The sequence below is a fragment of the Pteropus alecto genome, unplaced genomic scaffold (genome assembly GCF_000325575.1).
Source record: "Pteropus alecto unplaced genomic scaffold, ASM32557v1 scaffold260, whole genome shotgun sequence".
NCBI lineage: Eukaryota > Metazoa > Chordata > Mammalia > Chiroptera > Pteropodidae > Pteropus > Pteropus alecto.
Window position 1 is genome coordinate 153513 of NW_006429595.1, and position 25769 is coordinate 179281.

The window sequence follows — 25769 nt, forward strand, 5'->3', positions numbered from 1 at the left end:
TGGTTACTCTTGGGCTGGGCACCTTGTTAGCCCAGCGGGCTGTCACTAGCACTGATTGGGCTTCACCTGGGAATTGGCTTTTATTAGAAAAGGATGGATTTTACAGCTAGTTGCCTTCTGAGCTGTCTTGTCTATGTGTTTGGTAGAGAAATGTGACATCACATCAGTGATGGTGACCCTTCTCCCCAGTAGGGTGCCACAAAACCACTTGGGCCTAGCACTGGACAGCTTCTTGTGTCTTCCACTAGATCCAGCACGCCCCTACACTCCTGCCTGTGGTGAGGCATCCGGATGCTGTGGTCCGGTTGGTTTAGGGGATGACCCAGCTACCTCACCTTGTCCCCACTCTGATGTAAAGAGTCTCTGTCTCTGGGAAATAAGAATAATTCTGTTAAACATCAGACATCCCAAAGCTTCTTGGCCCTCTTTCAGTCACCTGTTCTATTGAAGTGTTTTGGAAGCAAATCAGTAGAATTGATTTTAAAGAGTTTGAAAATCGAAGTTGCTGGGTAAGTCCTTCAGTGACAGAAGTTTCATTTATTTCTCAGTAAACATTTATGGGGGGTGTGTTCTGTGTGGGGTGCCATACTGGCTGTGGGATTCCTGGGCCAACAAAGCAGATCCCTTGCCTCTTACGGGATTTCTTTTATGTGAGCCAGACTTGTAGATCAAGAGTTTTATGCCAGCCTGGGGAGCCTTGTCAGAGTTGTGAGGAAACATCATGTGGTTTTGCAAACGTGGATGGGAACATCTTTTCTGCAGGAAGGTGGCATCCGGCGCCAGATGAGGAAGCCAGGCTCTTTTCAACAACCTTCATGTCTCAGGTGTGCCCAGTGTCCTACCAGCCTCCCCTTAGAATTGTGTCTCCATCTTTGCACCTCTCCTTCTCTTGCTCCGTCTTGATTCTTAGCTTTTGGCGTGGTGGATAACCTTAACCATGCACTCTGGAATGGGACCTGGCCCTTTAAGGGTGTAAGATCTGTGCTTTAAGCATGTAAGATCTGTCCACTGCTCATCCTTGGAAAAACAAAGTTAAAATTCCAACCAGTAGCTGGCTTTGATCTCAGAACACGAGAACTGAAGTCCTTGTGGTATTTGTCCAGGCAAATGGATAAACCAGCCTTTTATCTTTTTTTAAAAAATGCGGGTCTCCATCTTCTTTACGCTGACCATGGCCAGGATGGGGTGGGTCAGGGCCCACTGCTAAGCATGCTGCACGTTAGTTTCGCATGCCATACAATTAACCATTTTAAAGTGCAAAGTTTATGGCATTCGATACATTCAAAATGTTGTGCAACCATCACCTCTATATAGTTCCCAAACATTTTCATCACCCCAAAAGAAAACCACAAATCTCTTAAACAACAGGTTTCCATTCCTCTTCCTTTAGTCCTGGATTACCATCTATTTTCTGTCTCTATGAATTTATCTATTCTAGACATTTCATATAAAAGGAATCATACAATGTGTAACCTATTGTGTGTGGCTCCTTTCAGTTAACATAATGTTTTTAGGTTTATTCCTGTTGTAGCCTGTATCAGAACTTAATTGATTTTTTATGGCTGAATAATACTCCATTATATGGATAGACCAGAGTTTGTGTATCTATTCATCTGTTGATGGACATTTGGACTTATTCCACCTATGATTATTGTCAATAGTGCTGCTATGAGTATTCGTGTACAAATATTTGTTTGAAGACCTGTTTTCAGTTCTTTTGGGAATTATTGAGTCATGAGGTTATTCAATGTTCACCTTTCCGAGTAACCAACAAACTGTTCTCCATGGTGGCTGCACCATTTTACATTCTTACCACCAGTGTAGGAGCAATCTGATTTCTCCTCATCCTTACCAATGCTTGTTATTTTCTTTTTTTAAAATTATATGCATCCTACTGGGTGTGAGGTGGTATCTCATGGTTTCTATTTGCATTTTCCTACTGGCTGTTGATGTTAAGCATGTTTTCATGTGCTTGTTGTCTGTGTATCTTCTTTGGAGAAATGTCTATTGAAACATATTGCCCATTTTTAAATTGGGTTATTTGTTTTTTTATTTTTGAGTTGCAAGTGTTCTTTATATATTCTGGACACTGGATTTTTATCAGATATATGAGTTGTAAATCTTTTCCCATTTGTGTGTTGTCTTTTCATTTTTATGTAATGCCCATTGATGCACAAAGGTTTTTAATTTTTATGAAGTACAATTTATCTTTTTCTTCTGTTGCTTGTGCTTTTGGTGTAATATCTAAGAATGCATTGCCAAATTCAAGGTCATGAAGATTTACCCCTTTGCTTCTAAAAGTTTTATAATTTTAGCTTTTGTATTTAATTTTTTTATTCATTTTCAGTTAATTTTATATGTAATTTGAGGTAGAGATCCGACCTCATTTGTTTTCATGTGGGTATCCAGTTGTCCCAGTACCATTTATTGAAAAGAATATTCTTTTCCTGTTAAAATATTGATGGCCTTACTTAAAATCATTTGACCATACATATGAGGTCTGGACTGTATTCCATTTCATTGGTCTATATATCTCTTTTATGCCACTACCACACTGTTTTAGTTACTGTAGCTTTGTAGTAAGTTTTGAAATCAGAAAGTATGAGACCTCCAACTTTGTTCTTTCTTCAAATTTTTGTTTTGGCTTTTCAGGACTCTGCAATTCCATATGAATTTGAGGATTGACTTCTCTATTTCTGCAAAAAGGGCTGTTGTGATTTTGACAGAGATTGCATTGAATCTGTAGATCATTTTGGGTCGTATTGATATCTTAACAATATTATAATCTCTGATCCATGAGCACAGGCTATCTTTTAATTTAGATTTAGGTCTTTGATTTCCTTCAGTAATGTTTTATAGTTTTTAGTGTATGACTCTTTCATCCCTTGGTTAAGTTCATTCCTAGATATTTTATTCCTTTGGATGCTATTGTAAGTCGGATCATTTTTGTAATTTCTGTTTTGGATTGTTCATTGCTGGTACTTTTACCGTTTTTTTTTTTTTTTTAAATTACCTTTTAACATGTGGTGACTGAATTTCTAGAACCAGACATGTGCAGGGCGCAGGTGTTCATTTATGTGTACACATACTTAACTGCATGCCCACAGATGCTGTGGGACCAGAGTGTCTGCATGCCTGGGGGAAGGGGACTCCTTTCCATTTGAACTATAAGTGTTTGTTAAGCCTTGCCTGTGTCATTCTGGGCTAGTCATTTCCCCTACATGTGTGGAGAGCTCCTTATATTGTGTGGAGATCCCCTATGCAGGGCTCCATCTCCTTTACCCTGACTTTCGAGGAAGCCATAATGGGGCAGGTCTGGGCCCACTGCTAGGTGTGTTGTACATGACCTCTCTGACCTTCCCACCACCCCTGAAGACTTGGTGGTGATGGGCTTTTCTGATCTGGAGGACGAGCAAACTCAGGTTGGAGAGATCAGCTTGTGGAGATAAAAAGGGCAACATGACGAGTTTGGATGTCAGCGATATGTCTATCCTACAGCTCCTCCACCAGTGCCTCTTTATTGATGAGAGTTATGGGGCGGGGGGGCGGTATCTGAGACCCCAGAAGGCAGGCGGGTCCCAAGGGACCTGAACCTGCAGGATGGGTCAGCACTGCTTCCTGAGCTGAGTAGAGCATGAGAACAGTGAACAAGTGCCTGAGATGGTTGCCTAGGCTGTTGAATGAACGATGCGCCATGTTTCCAAGGAAGCTTTGAGCAGTCTCTGGCTGTGTGCACCCTGGGCTGGGTCCCCCCAAACGGGGTGGCATTTTCTGCTTCACAGGGCCGTGGCCTGGGCACAGATCCTGCCTTTCTGGACAGTGTGAGTATCTGGATGGGCCTTGGAGAGTGCCTTGGTGCCAGGTCTGAGCCTCATCAACACCCATCCCTGGGGCAGCCAGACTCGGCTTGGATCTCTCAACTCACTGTGGCTGGCAATCCTAGACCAACATATATGTGAACTCTGATGCTTGAAGATCTTCTTGTAACTTTGCAACTTTGCGCTTCATTTTACTGTCCCCTTAGAAATCCCATCAAGGCAGAGTGTGGATGCGAATCTCCGGGAAGCTGGGCTGAGCAGGAAGGGCAGTGAGAAAGTGTTTTGTGGAACATGAAATTTTTCCCAGCAGGGCATGGGGCCCTTCCCTGCCCAGGCCCTATCTCACCACCTTCCTGGGCTGACCTGCCTTCAGCTGGAGAGATGACACAGATTTGGTGGTGGGGTTGGGCTCCATTTTCCTGCAGAAGAGACTGAGGCCTAGATTCTGGTGCAGCATGACACTTGGCATCCTGGAAAAATCCAGAAACTGCATCCTGATCCAGTCTGACTCCCAGATGAACAAGGCTGGGAGGGGCAGGTGGGGCTTCCTGAGAGCTCCCCAGACCCTGTGTGGAGGGGGATCCTGCAGTACTACATGAAGCAACACAGGAGTGCATGTCGGAGCAGGAGGCGGGTTCTCCCTAAAGCCTCTTCTGCCTATGTTTGTGGAACTCCGAGGATTAGTTGCCATTGGTGCCTGTGGAGTCTCTTTCCCAGAATTTCTAACAGCTCTGGCTAATCTCTCCCCAGCTTTTTTGTATATGCAGCTCATAAAAAGAGAGCTTGTGGTGGTGGTGGGGTGGGGGGTGTGGGGGGTGTTTCCTGCCACTCGTTTGCACCCAGCACCAGGTACTTTCTGTTATCTCCTCCTCTTAGCAGCTCCCTGAAGGCACTGTGGGCACTGCCCCCAGACCTGCTTCGGAGAATCTGGCTGGGAGAGAGCCAGCAGCTGACCCAGGTCACCCATTGATAAGTCATCCCTGGGGCTTTGCCCAGGCCGGGGTACCTCCCAGCCCCACTTTCCACTCCAGTCGTCGTGAGCAACGAGGACAGTGTTGTGCAGTTCCTGCTAGTGCTTACAGACTGTGCTCACACTGGACACCAAAGCAGCCAGGACTGCCCTGTCTCAGAAAACCTGGGCATTGCACACAGGCTGCTGTGGGGGTCAGGGGCTTGGCTCCTTGCCCGCCAAGTGAAGGAGCCTATCAGTTCATCTAGTCTAGCACCTCAGGGCAGTGAATGAAGCACTGAGGAAGGCTTGGGGTCCCTGTGCTACTGGGTGACAAATACCAGTGGCCAGCCCCATAGGCAGTATAGGGTATCCTCATGGCTAGGGCAGCTGGATGGTGGCCACAGGTGACCCAGAGTGCACTATGTCGGAGGGATGATGCAGTGGAGATGCCCCTGTACTATAGGCCGGGGATGGGAGTTCCCATTTTATCCTCAAGTTAGTATCTAGGGGCATGACATTCTCTAGTTCACCAAGTTCAGAGGGCTTTGGGCCATGTATGTAGGGGCAGATTGGAAAGAGACCAGCTAGGGGCCAGCTGGGCCCTGGAGTAAGGAATGGGGTTCTAGGGTCCTGGGGATGGAAGTCCTGTCAGTCCACCGAGCTTGCCCCTTGGGAAGGCTGGAGTCGCTGGATACTGCTCCTGCCCTGACCTCCACCTGAGATGCTGCAGGGTGGAAGTAATAGCTGCTGTTTGGCCTCAAGGTTCCCAGGGTCCATGTCATCATGGTGACCCTCTGACCCCAGTCTGGGTGCTTGGGTAGCCAGCCCCAGTCTGGTCCCGGCACTGCCATGGGCTTTGCTTGGGCCCCTGCCTGCCAAAAGCCCTTGCCACCTGTCCACTGTGCAGACATCAGACATTTGTAATTTGGTCCCAGCCCCAGATATGGAGGTGGACGTGTAACGCAGTGGGCTTTGGTGGGGCTAGAGTGCACCACGTGGTTCTGCTTCTGCTGGCACTCAGTGCCTGTCTGTGCCTTGGGCTGTGAAGGAACCGAGTGCAGGATTAAAGCTTGGAGGAGGCAGACAGATTTGGGTTCAGTGTGAGAAAAAACTTTTTAATAATTGAAACTAGCCCCAAACTGGGCATATCAGGGGAAATAGTGTGTAGTTAGATCAGGGTTTCTCAGCCCGACTCTGTACATTGGGGCCGGGGAGTCTGATGGCAGGGTGTGCAGCTGCTTCCCTGGCCTCTGCCCACTAATCCAGGAGCACACCCCCCCAGCCCCCAGCTGTGACAGCAAAAGTGCCCTCATTTGTGACCAGATGTCCCTGGGGAACATAGTCACACCCAGTTGAGGGCAGGAGGCAACTGAACTTGTACAGAACGTGTTTGTGTTCATCAGACAGAAAATGGAGCTTCCGATCCCCCGTCTTATATTTATTTATCGTGTTAAGGAAAACTGCATTTATTCATTTAAAAATAGCAAATTGAATGAATTTGAAAATAGAATATTAGCTAATTTTTTTAAAAAATGAAAGAATATGTAGTGAAAGCTTGTCTTCCCCCGAATTCCAGCTCCAGAGATATCTGTTCATAGAGCACTTGGGTCACACAACCACCCCTCTCCATTTCCTCAGGAACACCAGTGTGCTGGGGACGCTGCTGTGCCTTTGGCAGTGGGTCTCACACTCGCTTTGGGATGCATTTTCTCATCTCCTGGTCTTCAGGCTAGGGGCGAGCTTGCTTCTCATCTTGAGCTACTCTAGTTTTGCGCAGGGATCATTCTGGTACATACGGTTACTGGCATGTATGCAAGTGTATTTGTTGGTAAAGTCCACGATGTAAGGTCTTGGGGTGAAAGGTGCCCAGAGTTTTTCAGGTTTTAAAATCTTCAGATGTACCAATTTGGTACAAATTGTACCAGTTTTCCTACATACCAGGCAGCACTGTTTCTGAACTTTTTGATTTTTGTCAATTCAAACAGGAAGGTGAAACATTGTATCTCACTGTAGTTTTAGTGTACAGTCATGTTATACTACATTATGTGTTATTTTTATTATTGTTTCAGCCTGCAGTTGTCTTAATTATTGAGCTCACTCAACTTTTAAGTTCTTTCCTCCCTGCCATTGTAGGATTTTATAAGTGGCCCAGATGCTTTCTAATGAAGACAAAAAGAGCAGGTTAAATCTGAGAGGTAACTGAGAGACAGCCTTCCTCAGATAGGTGATGCGAGTATCCCTGTCCTTTCCCTCCTCCTGCCCCAGAGGCTCTCCGGGCCCCCTAGACCTCTGGGACTGGCAGAGGCTGAAAGCTTACCTGTTTACTAAATAGCCCCTCTCCCTTTCTTCTGAGTCCTGCTATGAGGTCAGCCTTCATTTTGTTTTCCTCCAAACTTTTTATTTTAGAATTGGTTTAGGTTTACAAAAATATTGCAGATATGGTAGAGTTTGTGCCTGTCTCTAGCTTAGTTTTCCCAATTGTTAACACCTCACATCACCGCTGTACCCTGGTCACAGATAAGGAGCCCTTGCTCCATCGCCATCCATTGCCTTCTCCTGGTTCTCTTACCAGAGGCCTTGTGTGCCCAGCTGTCTGGTCTCCTTGGCCCCCTGCTCTCCTGGTAACTTCTCAGACTCCTTTGTCCTGTGACCCTGACACCAAAGACCCTTCATGGTTTCTGTGCCTTTGAGGAGCCATGTCTCAGACTCGTGCACCCTCCTCCCAGGCACCCTCACACACCCCAGCCCTCATGTGAGCACCCTGACTGCTCATGGAGCCTCCTGTGGTCCTCCAAGGAAGCAGCATCACTCAGTAGCCCCTTGGTAGTTCCTGAGGCATGGACACAGGGATGCTCTCCACATGGCCCTGATCATAAGGGCTACCGTTTAGGGTCACAATACTTTTCCCTCTTCACAGTTTCTTCTAGGTCTCCAACTTATATTATGTTAGATTTCAAACTACTCTTTGGAAAAGAGAGATGCAATTAGATTGGCCTTTTGAACCTCCTCTCTGAAAAGCTGATTAAGTGAAGAGTTCGGGCCACTCCAGTCCCTGCCTCACAGGCACATGTTGTGCTGTTACACTCTGGCTCCTGCCTTCCATACACACCTTTGGAGCAGGATGTCCCGGGGGCACTTGGTTTAAGCCCCTCTTTCACAAACGAGAAATGGAGGCTGCATACCAGTTTCCTCTCAGTTTCCTGCTGCTCTTTGCAGACCCTGAGGTGTCCCCACAGAAAGGATGGACCCTCTAGGTTGGTTCTGTCCCTAGGGTAGGGCCCCTGAGTCCCGAGCAGCACACACTGAGTGTGGAGCCTGTGCCTCCTGTGACTCAGTGAGCAGTGCTTGTGGCCCCACTCCCAGGTCTTCGTCGTGTGGCCTGGCTGCCCCTTCTCAGCTGGGGGGCTGTGGCCAGCTGGACTTGAGGTTCTGGGATCAGGAGGCTGCTTGATGCCTATTCGATCAAGGCCTGCCTTCCCTGCAGGCCCATTTGTGGTTTTGGGGGCTTCTTTGTTACCTGGGGACTTGGCCAGCTCTCAAAGGTCCCAAGGCCTGCTCTCTCATTGGAAGCATGGGTCAGGAGCCAGCCCATCACCAGCTTCCCTCAAAGCTGGCCACTGGAGGCCTGAGGTGCTGCAGAGCCAGCTGGCTTGTCTTTTTTCCTCCATGTCTCTCCTGACAGTCTGGGATTCTAGGATTCAGGTCTGTTCTTAAACTCCTGGGGGAACCTTGTGTAGACAGTCAGTCACTTTGCTGAGGCTATTGATCTGGATGCAGGAGGACGTACCTGAGTGTCCACTTCTGGATAATGTGCAGTCACTCCCGGCACTGGCCTGTCAGCGTGATGTGAACACACTCCTAGTTAATGAAAGAAAAGACTCTTGGTGAAGTCACCCAGTGACACTTGGCAGTCTGCCCTTCTTACCCACTGCTTGGCAAGAGAATCCTTCCAAGTCTTTCTGGAAATGTCCCATCTGCAGGGTGGAACTTATGGATGAGGCATAATTCTGTGCTGTCTGGTGTCTGTCAGTGAGTGTCCCTTGGATGGACATAAGGCTCTGGTGCTCCCTCTGTGTGAAGTCCATGTGTGCCACATCTTGTCCTCAGATGGCTCTGTGAGCCAAATGGGGATCCTCGATTTAGGGATGGGAATACCAATATTCAGAGCAGCTCAGGAGCCCCAGGTACATGCTGCTAGACTGGAAGTGGTATGGCATAGCTAGTGTCCTTTCACCATTGCTCACTGACCCCCAGCCAGTGCTGGCTGCTGTTGAAGTGTCCCTGGAAGTCCATCTTATGGCATCTTAGCGTCATGGTCCCGGTGCCACAAGGGTCGGGAACCCCTCAGAAGGCACTTGCCATAGGAGGCCACAGTGCCGACCCTGTTCCAAGTCCCACACCCTGCAGTCATGGCCTCTGGAGCCCTGGGAAGGACCTGGCCAGAGCCTGTCCAGGTTTCCATATCCTAATCTTTGCTTTTCTTGTCCTTTATTGGGAGAAGGTGGGAGGCAAAGAACAGATCACAGAATGTTCCAGTAGGACAGGACCTTGGAGAGCACCAGTCTCTCCCTTCTCCAGATGCAGCAGCAGTGGGGATCCAGCCCACCTTTCTTTCTAGGGCTGCCTCCTAGAGAATTGAAGCATAGAGCTGGTCCCCAGGCCCCACCCCCAAGTACCCTCCATGTTGGTGCCCTCAGGGATGTGGGGGAGCCTATAGATAAGGGCCTCACCTCCCTTGGTCTAGAGTCCATATTTCTGTTAATGTGACCTTGGACTGTATTTACTCTCAGGTCAAATTTGTCTTCCCAGTCACCTTGTGAGTCTCTCAGGGTTTTTTATCCAGGTGGCAGGCTGTAATTCTCAGAGCTTCCAAACAGAGGTATTTGCTCTACGACTGCATACAATTTATTTCCCTAGAAATGGCTGGAATAGGTGCTCCAAAACCTGCTTCTGATTTTTAAAGCAACCATGTCTTTATCTGGAATATCTGTTAAAAATCCACTGGAATAGGTTTAAAACAGAGAGACATTCTGCACATTCATTTACTGTATCAAGGATTCCAGACTCTCAGATGATAAAGTTGAAGGGATGATTAAGTAAATTGTAATATACTCACAATAGGAAATTATGCAGTTATTAACAATGATGTTTACAATAAGGTTTTAATAATATGTGAAAAAGTTTATGCTATACCATTAAATGGGAGCAAAAGCAACATTCAGCATTGTCTATATAGTATGATAGTCGATGTTAATTACTTAAAACAGAAAACACAGGAAGGAAAGACGCCAACATGTTAAAAGGTCTAAGAGTATTTTTTTTTCCTACTGATTTTCTATTTCACTTTCCAGTTTATTCGGAGCATAATATTACTTTTATAATCAGAAATAAAATAATTACAAAAATAATATTGACAGTGTAGAAGTCATCCCGCCCAACCTTTCATTTCACAGATTTTGTGGACTGTGGGTTTTATAGACACTAAGGCTTGAGTGTCTCTCCACTTCACAGCTGGGAGCAGGCAGGGGATGTCCACTTTAGGACCCCTGACTCTAAAGGCCACGGTGGAGTGGGAGTGTCTTTGCCTTTCCGACACCCCGCCTTCTGAAGTGACCCCCCAGTAATGCATGTTGCCTAGCCTGCAGCCTGTCTTTTGAGAAGGGGCCCCATCAGCACCCATGACCTGAGCTGCCCCAACAGTCCCTGTGCAGGTGGAGTTTCAAGGCTCCTAGGGCCCTGCCGAGTCAGATCCCCATGTCCTCCTTTGGGATTATCCCAGGGGTGGGGGCCTTAGGCTGGTGAGTTGGGAGTGGAGCCCCACTGCACTAGGAAGAGCAACTGAGGCCCTCTGACCTCAGACCCCGTGACTTCCCAGAACAGCAGGACCGTCCTGTCTCCGGCTACTCTCGTGCCCAAGTGTCCTACCCTACGTGGGGACCCAAGTACACAGCAGCTTTGGAGGACATCAAAGCCCATGAACTGAGTTTCCTCAGTGTGCCTTGACATTTTCCTTCTACAGACCAGCAACTAAGCTCCTAGTTACTGCTCTCTGCATGAGGGGAGAACAGCTGGGGCCTTTTGCCACAGAATGTGTGGTTTGCAAGGCCGATGAGGGTCTGACCCCAGTGGGGGCCCCTGAATAGAGCCTAACAGACAGTCTTACCAGATAGGCTGAGGGCATGGACCAGCACAGGCTAGTTCCAGTCCGAGGTGTTAGTACTCTGCAAACGGGAAGTCCTCCTGCGTGGGCCTTTAAACCATAATTTACAAATACTAAATGATTACTCATATACACTCAGATACTTACAGATACTAAGTTATATTTACAGATGCTCTGCCTGGAGGTAGAGTAGGGCAACCTAAGCCACTTTCAGTTGGATCTACTTTCGGTATGACAGTAAAGATAGAATTCCGAAAATAATAATGTACGCCTTGAGAAATTTAGGATTTGGTTTTCACAGAAAATATTTTCTGACCACATTCACAGTATGATCATTCATTTTCACAATGCTCATTCTGGAATAGCCTGAAAACACCGTGTCTGTGTCTGTGCACTTGTCCTTTTCTGAGTGTGCCAGACACACTTTGTACTGCACGTGAATGCACATGGCTACAGATGCACCACCAGGCACACATGCTTTACAGTGTGCATGTCCACACTGCTGGTCTATACCACTTGGGTGCATGTCCGAAGAGACCCTGTTCTGCTCTTTTTCTTACACAATTTACAAGATTTTTAAAATTTTTTCAGCTATTCATTTATTTTATTTTTTATGGTGACATTGATTAACAAAATCCAATAAGTTTCAGCTATACACTTTAACAGTAAGGCATATATATATTTACACTATGTTCACCTCCTATAATTGGATTTCTTTCTCTTATCACATATTTGACCCCCTTTACCCCATTTACCTCCCCTTCTCCCTCCCTCTAAGCTTTTCTGAAGTATAATCAACAAATAAAATTATAATATGTGTAAAGCATACACCATGATGATTTGATGTCCGTATACTTTGTGAAAGGATTCCCACCTTCACATCCCTCACCTCGCATAGTCACCCATTTCTCTGTGTGTGTGAGAACACTGAAGTTTTTAAGTCTTGGCAAATTTTAAGTATACAACACAACATTATGAACTCTAGTCCCTATTCTGTATAGCAGATCCTCAGACCTTACTTGTCTTGTAGCCGAAAGCTTGTTCCTCTCCCTAATTCTTCTTTTTACAAAAGTATCTTGTTCTTGGTGGACCTGGGGTTCCTGTGAGGGATTCCATCAAACAGAAGGTCGATATCCTGAAGTCGATCCACTTACTCTACTTCACCGAGCGTCATATTAACTTAGTTTCACTCCTCTCTCACGGGACTGGGTCATACCATAATATTTCAGATTTGATAACTTGTCTCTGTTTGAATCATTGTGTCCATGGCAGCCAGCATGAGTGCACATTTCCTTAGTTGCTCATTTACCAACCGTCCAACTTCTTGGGCAAGCTGCCTCCTGATTCCACGTTCCTGACCCTTCTGTTTAGTAGGGCTCCTTCTCTCTTGTTTTCTGGGTCCGGGATCTTTGCTGAGACAGCTATAGGGTGCTCAAAGCCTAAGGTCAAGCACATGGCTATCGTGGTAGGCAACTTTGGACAAATGTGTCACGAGGTTTCCTTGTTTCTATCAGGACCCCGTGCCCATAGCAGAAGGAAGACAGTTGCACGTAGCACCAGCCAGCACCCCCTACCTGTTTTGGCACCTCCCGTAGCTCAGCTGACTGGCTGCTGCAGTTCTTTCTTCAAGAGGGCCGGCCTGCCCCTGCAGCCTTCAGCTGCTCATCCCCCTGGATGGGAGGCCTGCTTCCTGTGGTGACCAAAAACTCAGGGGCCCAGGAGAAGTCTAGATGCCACTAAGAGGAGACAGGAAAGCCTGACTCACACAGTCTCAGCATGCTGTGAGCCCTGCTTATTCCGACAGGTGAAATTGGTCGTGTCTTTAATGACACGGCCCCCCTGAATGTGGTCCTGTGCTTGGTGGGAGCTTTGCCAACTTCCGTGTCACTAGAACCTTGAGACATGGCTCCCATTCCACTGGAAAGGCTGCGGGAAAGGACACTGGGTGTTTGCAAAAGATGGACAGTCAGCAGGGTGCCCAGGGTGCCCTGACTGAACTTCCATGAGTGGCGATGCTGAGCAGGAAAGCTGGAAGTGGCAGCGTCCATCTGTCCCAGCCCTCGTGGCTGTCACCTCACCTGCTGGATGAAGGTTCTGGTGTCTTGGCACCTCCCGAAGGGGTCTGCTGCCCTTCAGGCTGTGGGAAAGCCCGGGAGGCTGGCCCTGAGGTTGGGAAGGGTTTCGCCTGGTTGGGGAGCTAGGCTGGGGAGGGCCTTCCTTAGGGCCTTCCAGATGGATTGGCTCCGCCGTGGGCCTGGGGCTTGGCTACCAAGTGATGGTTCTTGGTGCTCAGCTACCAAGTGGTGGTTCTTGGTGCTCAGGTCTATCCTTCTGTCATGTCCTTGAGAGTGGCACTCCTGGTGCTGGCCCAGGTGGCTGGGTTTCTCTGCCCCAGAACTGGCTGTGGTTCAGGACAGAGCCTAGCAGGCATCTTTTTGGCCCCAGCCCTTGGAAAGTATAGTCAGCCTCAAGGGGATTCCCTCATGTGCGCATCCCTTGGAATTTGTTTGAGTGGATTAGTCACCAGGACCCCAGGAGGGGGTCTGCCACAGCAGTCCCCACACAAGGAACTGGAATCACCTCAAGGGGACCCAGGAGGGCATTTCCTCGAGAAGCTGCCCCCACTATGTCCTGTTGGCCCTGCCCCACAACATCCCAACAGCATGGGGTCTGACCTGACCAAGCCCCCACCTTTTCCATGTGTTTGCCCTCGGAAACTGTTTTTATTGTGCATGTTCTTTGTAAGTGATTTCATTTGCACTGGTTGTTCTGTAGCCTGTTTCTTCCCTTCAACACAGGCCTCAGGGAGCCTACCCATTGGACCCTTGTTGCCATGGGGACTCAGGGGTGGCTCCACTGGCCATCCCTCTATGGGGAGGTGGGGCAGCTCAGACACCCATCCCCATGTACCCTTTGGGGGCTCCTGAAGGTGGTTCCAGGGGTGCTCCTGGGGCGGGGGCTGCACTCATGGTTGTTACGTCCAGCACATTTACCTGACAGTGGCAGGATAGGCAGGGATCAGGTAGCACTGGCCTGGCCTCAGGGCACCCACTAGAGCAGGCTGGCACTATCACACCGTGATGCCACCAGCCCCCCATGACCCCAGGTCAGTCCTTCCTTTCTGACAAGTCAAGAAGTTAGACTTCAGTGGACTGAAGAGGGGTTTCGGACACATTCCAAATGAGTGACGGCCAAAGTGGTGCAAGGAGGTGGGGTGCCTGGAGATTGGAAAGCGCGATTTTAAAAAATCGAGTGAAGAATGTGCTGTATTCATTGTTTGAAGATGGGAACCTGTGCCAGCAAACAACTGTGAGGGACCTGGCTACCGCTGGGGACACTTGATGACCATTCCTGCATTTTACTTTTCCTGGACTGGCCTACAACATGAAATGTCATAGCTGTGGCAGAAGGGCCCAGCCCCTCATTTCACCTGCAGGGGGAATCTGAGCCAGAAGGGGAATTAGAGGTGTAGGTAGGGGTGCCAGATAAAAAGTTTGGATTTCTGTTTATTTGAAATTTAAATTTTACTGGATGTTTTTATTTGCTAACTTTGGCCACCCTCAGTGCAAACCAGCCCTGTGTCTTTGTCAAAAAGATTTTTGGGCCACAAAGGTGGACTTCCAGGGTTTTAGCATTTCTCAGGGGTAGGGGGAATCTGGCTAGTAGGACGTCCTGTGTCCCTGAGTTCTGTTCACACTGCTTTTCTGTGAGAGAAGCCTGTAGTGTGTGTGTAATGTGTGTGTGTAATGTGTGTGTGTGATGTATGTGTGTATGGTATATGGCATATATATAGTGTATCGGGTGTGCGTGTGTGGTGTGTATAGTGTATATGACAACCATAAAACAGTGGAGTAGGATGTGGCAGCCTCTGCTAGCATTTGGAGAATTTAGGGGAGGTCCTCATTAATCCTCAAAGCCATGAGTGCCACACGGTTTCTCCTGAAAGGAAAGAGGCCACACTGGGATGAAGAAGGTCAAATTTTCTAGAGCTTCACCTGTGTGATTCTCTTAGTCTAAAATCCAACGTGTGGGAGCCCCAGCCACCCCAGACCCACTGCTCTGCTAGTGTGAGGCTGCCTAGCCTTCTTGCAACCTCAGGTCTAAGTGGCCATTTCCCTCTTGAGGCCTGAATGAGCCCCTCACCTGTCCTACCCTCTGCCTTCTTATCTGTAAAATGAAAATGACAGGGCCACCTTGGAGGTTGCAGTGAGGATTGAGGCCCAGGCCAGTGCCCACTCTGTGGTTTTATCCTGGCACCCTGTCAGTCCCAGAGCTATGGCAGGAAGCTGAAGACCAGGGTAGACGGGGAGGATGGGGTCTCAGCTCTCTATCCGACAGCCCAGAGGTGCACAGACGGAGGACACAGGCGCAAGTCTTGGGGAAGCCGGTACCCAGGCCCTGACCAGCTGGGGACTCGGGCTCCATGGGGAGCCAAGCTTTCTGATAGGGGCATTCATCCTCTGTGTTCAAGGAGCAGTAACTTTTGTATTCTGGGATTTATGAAAGAATATGAAGAGTGACCTCAGAGAAGTAATTCTGTGATAACTGCATAGCTGCATTCAAGTGTTTCTAGAATTTTGCTGAAAGCACACAGACTGGCTGGGGTTGGGCCCCAAGCAGAGCCTACTTGGGTTTGGCTGACCCTGTACACACAGCCCAGGACAAGAGTTGCTTTATTGTCAAAAAAGTTGTAAGTAGCATCACTTCATAAAATAGTTCACTTTAAAATGTAAAAAAATTTAAATTATAAAATAGCTCAGACTTGAGAGAGAGAAAGAATATCATGACAGAGTAGTGCTGAATTTACAGACATGCTCAGACTGGTGGAAAACATATCAAAGGGGGGTCCAAGTTTTTTTTTTTTTTTTTTTTTTACCAACTCTCTTGATTTTGGTAAAGCAAAGAGAAGAAATTAGCTGACTGGGCTTAAAGAATCAGCATTTTGTATTCCTCAGCATTTTGGGACAAGTAATTGTGTGCTGGCAGGAGGGCTGGCACCCCAGCTCCTCACACTGTTGCCAGAAGAGGCTCTGTGGTCCTGGGGGGACCCGAGAGCCCTGTCAGTCCCAGCAGCTAATGGACATGCCAGCAAGGTTCTCAGGAGGGTGTGTGCCCAAGCCCCTGAGGAACATGGAAGCAGCAATGGCAGGAATGTTGTGGAGAATAGGAGCAGGACCCTGGTCCAGGCATGTGGCCTTGAGAAGGCAGTGTGCTTCTGCAGCTACTTAACACCCATCCTGCTCAGCAGGTGTTTCAGGAGCTGGGCCGCTCCTTTCCTCAGCTCCTCACAGCCCTTGGCTGCATCTCTTCTCACCTCCTGGAGCTGTTTTTACTTATGTTGGACCTTCTTGTTCTCTTTCATGGCCCTTAACTCTGCTTTCACATCTTTCCATCTTTCTCTCTCTGTGTTACATTCTGGTGACTCCAGTTCACCATTTCTCTGAACTCGATGGAAGTATTACACAAGTGTGTCAAATGTGTTGTTTAAACTTTTAGTAGCATTTGGTTTTAATATCATTTTTTATTTCTCAAAGTTCTTGTTTTTCATATTTGTCTGATCATTTTTTTCTAGTGTGTGCGAATGTTTCACACTTTCGAATCTTTTGTTCTATAATCATTTAAAATGATTTTACTTCTATTAGATGATTATCATATGATATACTTGGGACTTTAGTCATATGTTCACTCACAGTAGATCATTTTGTGTTTGGAAATTTGAGACTCAGGGGGAAGGCCTGTCCTCCTGCGGCCCTGTGAGTGAGGCCACCGTCCTCACCCAGGTCTGTCTGAGCATGGCTCACATGCACCTGCCCCACAGTATGGTTTCACAGGGCTGTTGGAGCCTCTGGAGTGGTCCCCCCAAACGCCTTCAGGGACCTTGTCCTGTGATAAGTAGTGTGGGACTATGAAAAGAGGTGCTGATCAGGAAAGCCACCTGCATTGTGGTCAGGAGAAACGAGGCCCTACAGCACGTCCACCCCCAGTCCTACCATGGACTGCGGCCCTGCTTCTACTCCATGGCATTCAGGTGCATGTCTCCATGGCTGGAGACACATCTCGATGTGCTAAACATTTCTCGAATTTTTCCATGGCTTCAGAATTCCCAGGGTATGGCTGCCCGTGAGTTCCCTGGTTGGTGGCATCCCTGCCTCAGGCCTCCCTGTGTGAGGCACTGGGAGAGAGCATTGGAAACCCCCAGAACCATCTTTTTCTGTTCTTTGGAATCATGTCTTTGGGCAGAGTTCCTGCAGTGAGGCCCTGAGGCTAGTCATGTGACTCACATACTGCAACGTTGCCCCTCAGGATTCTTAAGTGTGATTCCAGTGCTATGACAGGCTGGCCAGGCCATGGGGAGACAGAACCTTTGGTTCTCCCAGGGCCTGGGGCTGGGGGCCCTGCCCAGGAGTCTCTCCAGCAGGGAGGATGCGATACGGAGCTAAGGGGACCCCTGAGTCGCTTGGATAAGTGGGGATGCAGACTTAAGAACAAAGCCAATAAATGGAAAAGGACACTCAGGTCAGTGGCCTTTTGTCCCAGGGTCCCCTGTCTGAAGAGGCAGCTGGCCCAGACAGTGGCACTGGTATGGGAACCTTGCAGATGTGGTATTGGTGCCCTGGTTCTTAGTGTACAGATGAGACAAGGGCTGACCTAAATATGTGCTTCCCTCCCATCAGCTCTTGGTGGGAGCAGCCAAGTCTGGGAAGGTACAGTGTTCCTGGCTGGGGCTGGCACTTCCAACCACAGAGCACAGGGTGTTTGCAAGTGGTGGATACAATCTATGCTGTGGTTATTTTTGAGTTGCCATAGGTCTCCCAAAGTACTGTCGATGCTGGGTTCCTGCTACCCACACACCTGGGTCCTGAACCATCCCCCACTCACAGCCCAGCCCTCACCTCAGCTTCTGAGGCCCTTGCACCTGCTGCTAGAACATTCACCGCAGGGGCCACCCCAAGGGGTCCAGGATGTCCCCATCATCTGCAGATTCAAGTGGCATCATCGGTCTGGGTCAGAACATGCTGTGTGCACCCCAAGTTCCTGGCAGCCTATCTTGCCAGGACCGCACAGACTCCTTGGTGCACCCTGAACCTTTGCCCAGCAGTGGCCCTTACCAGCACACCTGCCTATGGAAGGAGACCTCACCCTCCTCTGAGAACTTGCCCAGGATGCTGCCCAAAGGCTGCTTCGATGGCATTCCCATGGGGTTGTGTGTAGGTCTAGCACAGTGCACTTGTCTTAAACGCTTACCTTGACATCACCCATTAGTCAGCACCTGGAGGCTGTCCAGTGGCCACCTCCAAGGCAAGGCTGTCTGTAGTTGTCCTGGACACCTGCTGGCCAAGGGACATTTCTGCTGACTTTGGGGGGACACCCTGCCTCTGATCTGGGAGAAGATGAGGGAGCATTGGGAGCACCAAGACGGAGTGAGATAAGGAGGCTGCTCTGAGGTGGAGAAGTCAGATGGTGCTCCAGACCAAGAGGCAGATGGTGCTCCAGACCAAGAGGCAGATGGGCAGTGGGGGCTTGGAGTACTGCATTCACCAGGTGGGGCTGAATGCAGTTGGTCACCTGACTCTGCTCCTGGTATCAAGAAATTGGAGAGGAGTGGGCTTGGTGGGTGGCTGGGGAGCAAGAGACCTTGCTTTTAAATTTAAGGTGATGATAATTCTTTATATTCGTTTAGAATTCTAAATTAAATAGCACACTTCATGATCTCATTACCCAATAAGTCAGTATTTCTTATGTCCTAGTCCTTGTCCATTGGCTTGCTCATGTTTTACTCATTTTAAGTAATATCTGAGACAGATATTGTTTCTGTAAGTTTTGATTAGTATTTTGTTTATAAGGTTTTCCCATTTTGACAGCTTTTCGCCAGCATTCTCACCAGATGACTCCACACTTTTCTCTAGGATCTTTCAGTTAGTAAGTGTGCAGACAAACATGCAACTTTTCCTTTTTGATTTTAAAAAAATAGACTTAATTTTTAGAGTAGTTTTAGATTTATAGAAAGATTGAATAGAAAGTACAGAGTTCCCATGTACCCCTTCATTCATCCCCCAGCCTCCCCTATTATTAATATCTTGCATTAGTATGGTACATTTGTTACAATTCATGAGCCAATACTGATACATTATTACTAACCAAAGTCTATAGTTTACAGTAGGGTCACTCTTAGTGTTGTATACTCTATGAGTTTGGATGAATATATAATGACATGTCTCTACCATTGTAATATCATATAGAATAGTTTCAGTGCCCTTAAAATCACAGGTGATCCCTCTCCCCATCTCCTTCCTGGCAATCTCTGATCTTTTTCTGTCTTTATAGTTTTGGCTTTTCCAGAGTATTATAGAGTTGGAATCACATAATATGAAGCCTTTTCAGACTGACATTTTTCACTTAGTAATATGCATTTAAGGTGCCTTCATGTATTTTTAAAATAAATTTATTTATTTAAATTAGTTTCAAGTATACAGTACATTGGTTAGACATCTATATTGTACATAAAACTATCCTCTAAATTGCTCCCTCCCTCCCCTGGCCCTCTACTTAGCCATCATATTAATGCTAACTGCATTCCCTCTGCCGTGCTCCCCAACCCCGTGCCCAACTATCAACTACTAATTTGTACTTCTTTAATCCTTCACCCCATTCTCCCATCCCCCAATCCTCCTCCCCTTTTTTCGTCACAAAATTGTTCACTGTATTTGTGAGTCTGTTTTTGATTAGTTTGTTCTTTTTTTCCTTAGATTCTTCGTGTATGTGAAATCATATGGCATTTATCTTTCACTGTCTGACTTATTTCACTCAGTGTAATAACCCGAAGGTCCATCCATGTTGCAAATGGTAGGATTTCATTTTTTAATGGCTGAGTAATATTCCATTGTATATATGAACCATAATTTCTTTATCCAATCGTCTGTTGATGGGCATTTAGGTTGCCTCCATACCTTGGCTATTGTAAATTGTGCTGCCATGAATATTGGAGTGCATAGATCTTTATGAATTATTGTTTTAGTTTTCTTTGGATAAATACCCAGAAGTGCAATTGCTGGGTCAAAAGGTATATCCATTTTAAATTTTTTGAGGAACCTCCATACTGTTTTCCATAGCAGCTGTACCAATTTGCTATCCCACCAACAATGTATGAGGGTTCCCTTTTCTCTGCATCCTCGCCAACACTTGCTGTTTTTTGATTTATTGATGATAGTCATTCTGATGGGTGTGAGATTGTGGTTTTAATTTGCATTTCTCTGATGATTAGTGACCTTGAGCATCTTTTCATATGTCTGTTAGCCATCTGTATTTCCTCTTTGGAGAAGTATCTGTTCAGGTCTTCTGCCCATTTTTTAATTGGATTGTTTGCTTTTTTGTTGTTGAGTTGTATAAGTTCTTTATAAATTTTGGATATTAACCCTTTATCAGATGTAACATTAGCGAATATCTTCTCCCAGTCGGTTGTCTTTTTGTTTTGTTGATAGTTTCCTTTCCTGTACAAAAACTTTTTAGTTTGATATAGTCCCATTTGTTTATTTTTTCTTTTGTTTCCCTTGCCCAAGGAGATATATCTAAAAAGAAATTCCTGTTAGTAATATCTGAGAGTTTACAGCCTATGTTTCCTACTAAAAGTTTTATGGTTTCAGGTCTTACTTTTAAGTCTTTAATTCATTTTGAGTCTGTTCTTGTAAGAAGGTGGTCCAGTTTCTTTTTTTTTTTTTTTTGCATGTATCTGTCCAATTTTCCCAACACCATTTATTGAAGAGACTATCTTTACCCCATTGTATATTCTTACCTCCTTTGTCTTATATTAAGTGAGCATAAAGGTTTGAATTTATTTCTGGGCTCTCTATTCTCTTTCATTGGTCAAATCTTTTTTTTTTATGCCAGTACCATGCTGTTTTGATTACTATAGCCTTGCAGTGTAGTTTGATATTAGGTAGTATGAAACCTCCAACTTTGTTTTCTTTCTCAAGATTGCCATGGCTATTCAGTGTTTTTATGGCTTCTATATAAATTTTAGGATTATTTGTTCTAGCTCTCTGAAAAATGCCATTGGTATTTTGACAGGGATTGCATTGAATCTATAGATCGCTTTGGGTAGTATGGCCATTTTAACAATGTTGATTCTTCCTACACATGAACACTGTATATGCTTCCATTTATTTGTATCTTCTTCAATTTTTTTCAATGACTTATAATTTTCTGAAAACAGGTCTTCTTGATTAATTTGATTCTCAGATATTTTATAGTTTTTGATGCAATTGTAAATGGGATTGTTTTCTTAATTTCTCTTTCAGAAAGTTCATCATTGGTGTATAAAAATGCCACTGACTTCTGAATATTTATTTTGTAACCTGCTACTTTACTGAATTCATTGATCAGTTCTAATAGTTTTTTGGTGGAATCTTTAGCGTTCTCTACATATAGTATCATGTCATCAGCAAATAACGAGAGTTTTACTTCTTCCTTTCCAATTCGGATGCCTTTTGTTTCTCTTTCTTGTCTTATTGCTGTGGCTAAGACTTCCAATACAATGTTGAAGAGGAGTGGTGAAAGTGGGCATCCTTGTCTTGTTCCTGATCTTAAGGATAATGCTTTTAGCCTTTCCCCATTGAGTGTGATGTTAACTGTAGATTTGTCATATATGGCCTTTATTAGATATGCTCCTTCTATTCCCATTTTGCTGAGAGTTTTTATCATAAATGGATGCTGGATTTTGTTGAACGCTTTTTCTGCATCTATTGATATGATCATATGGTTTTTATCTTTTGATTTGTTAATGTGGCATATCACATTAATTGATTTGCGGATATTGTACCAACCATGCATCCCAGGAATAAATCCTACTTGATCATGGTGTATGATATTTTTAATGTATTGCTGAATTTGGGTTCCTAATATTTTGTTGAGGATTTTTGCATCAATGTTCATAAGAGATATCAGCCTATAGTTTTCTTTTTTTGTAATGTCTTTGCCTGGTTTGGGAATCAAGGTAATGGTGGCCTCATAAAAGGAGTTAGGGAGCCTTCCCTCTTGAATTTTTTGAAATGGTTTGACAAGAATTGGTGACAATTCTTCTTTGAATGTTTGGTAAAATTCACCTGTGAAGCCATCTGGTCCAGGACTTTTGTTTTTTGGGAGGTTTTTGGTTACTGATTCTATTTCATTGGTGGTAATCATTCAGTTCAGATTTTCTGTTTCTCCTTGACTCAGTCTTGGGAGATTGTATGTTTCTAGGAATGTATCCATTTCTTCCAGGTTGTCTCATTTGTTGGCATGTAATTGTTCATAATATTTTCTTTTGGTCCATTGTTTTTCTGTGGAGTCTGTGGTTATTTCTCCTCTTTCATTTCTGATTTTATTTATTAGAGTCCTCTCTCTTTTTTCCTTGATAAGTCTGACTAAGGCTTTGTCATTTTTATTTATCCTTTCAAAGAACCAGCTCTTGGTTTCATTAATCTTTCGTATTGTTTTTCTAGACTCTATTTCATTTATTTCTGCTCTGATCTTTATTATTTCCTTCCTTCTATTCACTTTGGGCTTCGTTTGCTGTTCTTTTTCTAGTTCTTTCCATTTTAAGTTTAGATCGTTTATTTGAGCTTTTTCTTCTTTCTTGAAGTAGGCCTGTATTGCTATGAATTTGCCTCTTAGGACTGCTTTCGCTGTGTCCCATAAATTTTGAGTCATTGTGTTTTCATTTTCATTTGTCTCTAGATATCTTTTGATTTCTTCTTTGATCTCATTAATATCCCACTCATTGTTTAGTAGCATGTTATTTAGCCTCCATGTGTTTGTGTATTTTCCAGTTTTTTTCTTGTAGCTGATATCTAATTTCATTACCATTGTGATCAGAGAAGATGGTTGATATTATTTCAGTCTTCTTAAATTTATCGAGACTTGCTTTGTGTCCTAAATGTAGTCTAACCTTGAAAATGTTCCATATGCACTTGAGAAGAATATATATTTGCTGCTTTGGGATAAAATGCTCTGAAAATATCTATTAAGTCCATCTGTTCTAGTGTGTCTTTTGGCCCGTTGTTTCCTTGTTGATTCTTTGCCTGGAAGATCTGTTCATTGGTGTCACTGGGGTGTTAAAATCTTTTACTGTGATTGAATTATTAGTGATCTCTCCTTTTATGTCAGTCAATATTTGCCTTATGTCTGTAGGTGCTCCTATGTTGAGTGTGTATATGTTTACTAGGGTTATGTCCTCTTGATTTAGCAATCCCTTTATCATTATGTAATGCCCTTTTTTGTCTCTTATTATAGCCTTTGTTTTGAAGTCTATTTTATCTGATATAAGTATTGCTACCCCGGCTTTTTTTTTTTTCGTTTCCATTTGCATGAAATATCTTTTTCCATTCCTTTACCTTCAGTCTGTGAGTGTCATTTGTTCTAAAGTGAGTCTCTTATAGACAACATATGCATGGATCTTCTTTTCTTATCCATTTGGTTACCGTATGTCTTTTGATTGGAGCATTTAATCTGTTTACATTTAAAGTGATTATTGATAGGTACATTGTTACTGCCATTTTATTATTCATATTTGTTATTTCTATTGTCCTTTTTACCCCTTCTCTTTTTATAGAAGACTCTTTCACATTTCTTGTAATGCTGACTTGTTGGTGATGAATTCCTTAAGCTTTTTCCTGTCTGGGAAGCTCTTTCTCTCACCTTCCATTTTAATCAAAAGCCTTGCTGGGTAGAGTATTCATGGTTGTAGATTCTTGTTTTTCATAACTTTGAATATTTCTTGTCGTTCCTTTCTGGCCTGCAAAATTTCCATTGAAAAGTCAGCAGACATTCTTATGGGGATACCTTTGTAAGTTGCTTCCTTTCTCTTGCTGCTTTTAAGATTCTCTCTTTGTCTTTGACCTTTGGCATTTTAATTATGATGTGTCTTGGTGTAAGTCTGTTTGAATTCCTCTTGTTTGGGACTCTTTGTGCTTCCTGAACTTGTATGTCTAATTTCTTTACCAGGTTAGGGAAGTTTTCTGTCATTATTTCTTCAAATAGATTCTCAATCCCTTGCTCTCTCTCTTCCTCTTCAGGTACTCCTATGATCTGGATATTTTTACGCTTCATGTTGTCCCAGAGGTCTCTTAAATGCTCCTCATTTTTTAAAATTCTTTTTTTTTCTTTTTGTTCTGATTGAGTATATTCTGCTACCTTGTCTTCCAAATCACTGATTCGATCTTCTGCTTTGTCCAATCTACTGTTGAATCCTTTTAGTGTATTCTTCATTTCAGTTATTGTATTCCTCATTTCTGCCTGGTTCGATTTTATGATTTCTATCTCCTTTTTTATGCTCTTGAGGTTTTCATTACGCTCATCCATTCTCCCTATAAGTTCATTGAGCATCCTTATAACCATTATTTTGAACTCTATCTCTGGTAGGTTGCTTGCCTCCATTTCATTTAGCTTATTTTCTGGAGTTTTCTCCTGTTGTTTCATATGTGGCATGTTTCTTTGTTTTCTTATTTTATTAGCCTCTCTGTGTTCGTTTCTATGTCAAGAATGTTTGTTTCGTTTCTCAGCCTTGGCCAGATCCTTAATGTGGAAGGAGTCCTGTGTGGCCCAGTGGCGCACTCTCCCTGATCCCTTATACCAGGAACTATGGATGTGATCTTTGTGTAGGCTGTGTGTGATCTTATGTTGTTGCCAAGCCTTTATTATTGTTAGTAGATCAGTGGATGAGATTAACGCTCAGGCTGACTAATTGTGGGAATTGGCTGCACTCACAGGGTAAGCGTTGTTGTATAGGGGCTGACCCCACTGAGTGGGATTTGCACTAGCAGGCTTGTGTACTTGTTGCAACCACCCTTTGTGTGTATCACTAATAAGATTAGTCAGGAGTTGGTTCATTGCGGTCTGGTGGCAGCCTCCAGATGCGTTGGTTTTGTGGCCCCTTGGGAGGCCTGTAGGCCAAGTCAGACACTGCTTTTGATTGCTCAGGGCTACCTGGTGAGGATGGTTGTGGCTTATGCTTGATCTAAAGGTAAGTGGAAGAGACAACACTGTAGGCAGCTGTCGGTTATCCCCCGCCCCTGACCTATGGCAGTTTAGGGACTAGTGCTCCTCAAGGCCTGACACTGCATGTCAGTTGCTTGTAAGTCTCTGAAAACTATATGATTCTCTGGTTGACATATGTGTTGGGTGGTGCAGGGACCCTGGGAGTCTCCTGGGTCTATTGAGTAAATTTCCCTCCGTTTACGTGCCAACACTGTCTCTGTGGCTCCCTGTACAAGTTTCCACTTGTAGCAAGGTCAACTTAAGAGAGGAGAGGAGGCATCTGAAAAATGTAAAGGGAAGGGCTTGCAGAAATGACCTACTCAGCTGGTTATAGATTAATCACATCCTATAGATCTCTAAATAGCCTTCTGGAAACTCTCGCCACACCAGCTTCGATGTGGCTTCTTTGTATTATCAGATGTAGGTGTTATGATCAGCTGGACTTCAGGTGATTCTCCACATTGATTACTTTATAAATTGGTTGTAATTTCAATGCAGTCCTGGGAGGAGACGAACCCTGCTTTTACCTAGTCTGCCATCTTCCTCCAACCATGTATTTTAATGTATTGTTAGCTCATTTCTTTTTACTACTGAATAGTATTCCATTGTCTGGGTATACCATTCACCCACTGAGGGACATCTTGGTGACTTCTTTGTTTTGACAGTTATGATAAAACTGCTGTAGACATCCATGTGCAGGTTTTTATAGTCATAATTTTTCAACTCATTTGAATACCAAGATACTGTCATGCCAAACTGTCTTCCAAAGTGACTGTACCATTTTTGCATTCCCACCAGCACTGTGTGAAAGTTCTTATTATTACACACC

The 25769-nt window shown here is 45.0% G+C and overlaps 1 protein-coding gene across 2 annotated transcripts in view; it reads left to right on the forward strand.

Moving 5' to 3' along the window:
• The first annotated feature begins 390 nt into the window (after positions 1–390).
• PHF2 (PHD finger protein 2) overlaps positions 391–25769 on the forward strand; it is an 88132-nt gene continuing 62753 nt past the window's right edge. The window contains exon 1 of one of the 2 annotated variants that reach the window (XM_025043061.1): positions 391–824. In XM_025043061.1, the coding sequence (XP_024898829.1) occupies positions 742–824 (83 nt within the window). In that variant the 5' untranslated portion in view covers positions 391–741. The remainder of the gene's footprint in view (positions 825–25769) is intronic. The other variant, XM_025043025.1, reaches the window with a different exon arrangement.